The following is a 5,048-nucleotide window of genomic DNA, read 5'->3' as shown; positions in this document are numbered from 1 at the left end:
TTTACCTATTAAGGTTACGTTATAATTATGATACATATATTTAATATAAGTACACATACGTTTGCTGAACACGTGAACGACAGAGGGCGCTCTGAACATAAACATTAGCTCCGTGTAATTAATTGTTTTTTAAATACATAAACAGAAAAAAGTCACAACAACAACGTTCCACGACAAACAATACATTGTGAAATATCCGTGCTACTGTTATCCAGACCTAAGATTGTGCAGAAGTTGCTTTTATCGTCAAATTATCACAACAGCTGACCGGAGGACGAGAACAAGTGGAATCAGGAATCAGTGGAAGTGGCTTATATTGGTTTTTTATTGCACCTACATCAAGAATACACAAAATCTCCGCATCTCAGTGCTATACCAGTGAAATAGTGTGATAAAAGTGGATAATATAATCAACTCATTATCATTACATATTGCGGGTTGGATAACTATCTTCAAGTATCGCCTACCTCCAACCACTGATTAAGTATCGACGCAATCCAGTTCGGTTAAGAACCTTATTTTCGTTGTTTTGAGAGAAGCTCCTGTGGTGTAACGGTTAAGACCTCTCCTCCGTAACCAACTGTACAATATTTACAGTGATCAAATCACGCCGCGGACAAAACTTTTTTATTTTTTATTTTTATTTTTTTAACTATTTTATTTTATGTGTTGACGAAACCAGCTGTGGTGAATTAGTATTTGTATCGAAGATTAAATTGTTTATAGTTTGTAAAAATGTTTGCAAGTTAAACTAGGCACAATCTTTTAATCTTTCTTTTGACGACAATATTTTATAGATAGTAGATAGAAAGATAGACATTTTAATATACAATATATTTTTAATTTTACTGTTTTTGACATAATAATATAAGCAATTAACATTTTGATTTGTTTTACGACTCTTGACATGTAATTTTTATTTTTTATTTTTATTTTATATACTTAAGTTGAATAATGTGATGATGATGCATTAATGGGATGACTGAATCTCGGGCCGTTTGCCCGCATTGCCCCGGTTCCTCAAGGCAGTTTGTTGTCCCACGGGGTTTAAATGTCCACATTAGTCGGGTACATAGGGGCGCGCTCCCCCACCGGTCTCAGGCGACTGCGCAAGATGGGATCGACGATGGCCCGCCACAAAGTCCACAATCAGCGCTGGGCAACCTTTCTCAATTACGCAGAAATGTTCGCGTGTTGAAACATGTCCCGAAAGGTGCGAGAAGTTTGGCGGCGAGTAAATTATCTCAATTAATTGAGAGATGTGTGCAGTCGAATGATACCGGTGATTGGTACGCCCTGCTTAGTTTCTCTTATACCTGCTTGAGAGTCCCATGCCCTGGCGATAAAAGTCGATCCCTGACCTCAAAAGTAAAGGCCAATATTTTGGCTAGCGATTTGGGCGACTCGCTTTCACAAAATGTGGCACCGTCGAATGTAGTGGTTGGCCGCCGCGCACTTTACAGAGCTGTGGAAACCAAGGTCCATGATGGGGATCTAAGCGGTGCGGTAAGAATCCTCTTGTCTGACTGCTCCATTGCGGAGAACAACGAGGAGACTTTAGAGGCTTTACGCCTCAAGCACCCGGCGCCTGGACGTCCTTTGAATTTCCCGCCTGAGCCTGCCTCGTCTGATGAATACCTGGTTGTGGAGATGGGTGATGTTGCGCGTGCTATTGGCTCATTTAATAATGGCTCTGCGGCGGGGCTAGACGGTATTCGGCCCGAACTGCTGAAGGAGTTGACGTCGTCAGGCGCTGGAGACAACGGTGCCACTCTGCTGCAATCTATTTGCAATCTGTCAAATTTCCTGCTCAGAGGTTTGGTCAACAGGGAAGTTTGCCCGTTTTTATATGGCGCTTCCCTGTGTGCTTTAAAAAAGAAGGACGGCGGCATCCGACCCATCGCGGTGGGCAGTGTACTCCGGCGTTTAGTCGCCAAGCTGGGGTGTGCCGCAGTGAGAGACGTTATGTCCCAGCGTTTGCAGCCTCATCAGTTGGGGTTTGGCGTACCCTTGGGCTGTGAAGCTGCTATACACGCGACACGGTCTTTCGCGTTTTCCCGCGATGGTTCGGATGACGTGATCATCAAGGTTGACCTCAGGAACGCCTTTAACACGGTTGAGAGGGACATAATTTTGGCGCGGGTTAGAGATCATACCCCAGCGCTGTACCCTTTTCTCCATCAGTGCTATTCGAAACCAAGTAATTTATTCTATGGTGATAGCCTGGTGGAGTCAAGGGTGGGTGTTCAACAGGGCGATCCTTTAGGCCCTTTGATCTTTAGCCTGGCCACCCAAGATGTTGTGGCTCACTTGCGCTCTCCTCTCAACGTGTGGTATCTAGATGATGGTACCTTGGGGGGCAGCCCAGAGGTAGTTTTGGCTGACATTGAGACCCTGAAACAGGGTCTCAGTAACTTGGGACTGTGCTTGAACACACAGAAATGCGAGCTGTTTCCATGTTCGGGGCAGCTGCCTAGCGATACCCGCATGCGAGTGGAAGCCGCGGTCCCGGGGGTGAATTTGTTAGTCAAATCGGACTTCACTCTTCTGGGTGCTCCCATCTTTGCTGAGGGTGTTCCTGAGGTCATCCTTTCCAAACTCAGGAATTTGACAGACACTAAGCCCCACCTCAAGCAGCTCTCTGCGCATGTGGCTCTAACCATTTTGCGCAGCTGTTTGTCCATCCCAAGGCTGACATATACTCTTCGTACTGCGCCGGTCTGGCTGTGCGGAGAGGAGTCCTTGAGGTATGACAACATGCTCAGAGAGTTGCTTGAGAGTGTTCTCAACGTGGGGATGTCAGACCTCCAGTGGTCTCAGGCGGCACTACCCATCAGGCATGGGGGTTTGGGCATTCGTCGCCTTCAGGACATCGAGCTGCCGGCTTTTCTGGCCTCGGCGAGCGGGGTGTTGGAGTTAGTCACTCGTATCTTACAAGTCAATGGTGATGACTTTAGCATTCCGTTCGCTGAAGAGGCCTTGAGTCTCTGGCGTGCTCGTTGTCCTGGCTGTGATGATCCCGACTTTCCCGAGCGACAGCGCGCTTGGGATGAGGAGATCTGCCGAGTATCCCTCGATGGCCTCCTAGGGCATAGCTCGGGGGCTGAGCGTGCGCGTCTGCTGGCTGTATCCCGCCCTGAGTCCGGGCTGTGGCTTCACGCTTTGCCATCGCCGCACTTAGGGACTTTGTTAGATGACAATTCCTTGCGTGTGGCGGTGGCACTTCGTCTGGGCTGTGACGTATGTCAGCCGCATCGCTGTGTTTGTGGTGCAAACGTTGACGTGCAGGGGCGCCATGGGCTTCATTGTGTCCGAAGTGCAGGCAGAATCTCACGGCATCACGCAATAAATGATATCGTTCGGAGGGCTCTCATTTCTGCTGACATTCCGGCGGTTCTTGAGCCGCCGGGGTTGAGTCGCAGTGATGGGAGGCGTCCGGACGGTCTCACCTTGATACCGTGGGAGAAAGGTCGGTGCCTGCTCTGGGACGCCACATGCGTCTGCACATTTGCCCCGTCCCACGTGGGGCACACTGCTGGCACGGTGGGTGCGGCTGCCGAGGCGGCCGCACGACAGAAGTGCGTCAAATACGGCCAGTTGATTGCGGGTGGCTATATTTTTGTGCCTCTTGCCATTGAGACCACTGGGGTTTGGGGGGAACAGGGGAGGCAGTTCGTCAGGGAGATTGGGCGACGCTTGAGGAGCCGCGGTTTTGACTACCGCTCTGGGGCGTACCTGGCACAGAGGATCTCCCTTGCCGTGCAGCGCGGCAACGCAGCTAGCGTTATGGGGACTTTTGGGTCGGGTGCGTCCTGGGGTGGTTTATTTAGCTAAGTAAGTTGTGTTTTGTTTGTTTGTTTGTTTGTTTGTTTCATTTTTTATTTATTTTTTGTATTTTATTTTTGACGAAGCTAGGGTGGATTTTATATTTAATGTTTGATAAATTTTGTATTTTATTTAATAAATGATTTGACAGGGCAATGCCACGTTACGTTTGCTTACGTATAGGAACTTTTAAGTACCGACTGCCGTATAGAAATGACCATAAATAGTAGAGTTATATTTGCCTCTGACGCTCTGGACAGCAACCTTGTTTGTACTGTATTGTTTTCTTTTTCTGTTTTTGTTGTTCATTGTGTGAAATAAATGTTATTTTTCTTTCTTTCTTTCCTCTACAAACAATTCCTTATTTAAACCCAATTTAATCGAATTTTATAGCATAGCTAGATTAGTAAACAAGTCTACCAGATGACTTTTTTCTGTGTTTAAAGTGCATCAATCATGAAACTGTCACACAATGTAGACTTTATTTCCGATGACTATGTCACCAACGTAGTGGCGTATCTGATAAGATCTCGGCTGCCACGTATAATAAATCAATGATTTATTAAAGTGATGATTATCAAATTATTATTAAGTATACCCTTTCTACGGTGAAGGAAAACATCGTAAGGAAACACACATCTAGATAAAACAGGCAGATAGAAAAAACTTTAAAATATAGATAAGCTACATGTGTGTTTATCATGTTAGCAAAAGGTTTCTGACTCAGCATAATTACTGACTTGGTGAGTGAGAAAGAAGCTTGCACCAAAACCACAAATCTTTTAATTTATGAGTAATTATTTTCATTACCAGTAAGGAAACATGTCGAGATTTTTTTGTAAGTACACCTATATAAGTATAAAAAAGGTTTATTCCCAATAATGAAGAATTTAAGTTATTTTGACTATAAAACTGAAAATTATATTCCGATACCCGATATTAATCAAAGTATTTTTTTCACTTTATATGCTAATAAATGAAAAAAACTAGCTAAATAAACGGCTATTTATTATTTATTATACCCGATATTAATGGTATCATTTATTTCAATTATTCAATTTGTATGAATCACACCCACGCTCTAGTTTTAAAATTAATTGACTTGCATAATTCGACTGGCATCTATTGTTGCTGATATAAACGTTGTAAACTATTTAATTAAATGTCTAGGTTAACTTCATTCCGATATGACAAATTGTATTTTGTATTATAGTATAGGTGTT

At 44.3% G+C, this 5,048-nt stretch overlaps 1 protein-coding gene across 1 annotated transcript; it reads left to right on the top strand.

Moving 5' to 3' along the window:
* Positions 1 to 978: 978 nt before the first annotated feature.
* LOC125489533 lies at positions 979 to 3,834 on the top strand. Its single transcript, XM_048625553.1, has one exon. It carries the CDS (start codon positions 979 to 981, stop codon positions 3,832 to 3,834), a length of 2,856 nt encoding a protein of 951 aa, XP_048481510.1.
* The last annotated feature ends 1,214 nt before the right edge of the window (positions 3,835 to 5,048 follow it).

Source organism: Plutella xylostella, chromosome 14, assembly GCF_932276165.1.
Source record: "Plutella xylostella chromosome 14, ilPluXylo3.1, whole genome shotgun sequence".
Lineage (NCBI taxonomy): Eukaryota > Metazoa > Arthropoda > Insecta > Lepidoptera > Plutellidae > Plutella > Plutella xylostella.
Note: the sequence above shows the minus strand (reverse complement) of the source record. Positions and strands in the feature narration are given on the sequence as shown.

What these genes read in the sequence shown, in the direction of transcription:
- LOC125489533 (XM_048625553.1), top strand. Translation starts at nt 979, where the DNA reads ATGACTGAATCTCGGGCCGTTTGCCCGCATTGCCCCGGTTCCTCAAGG.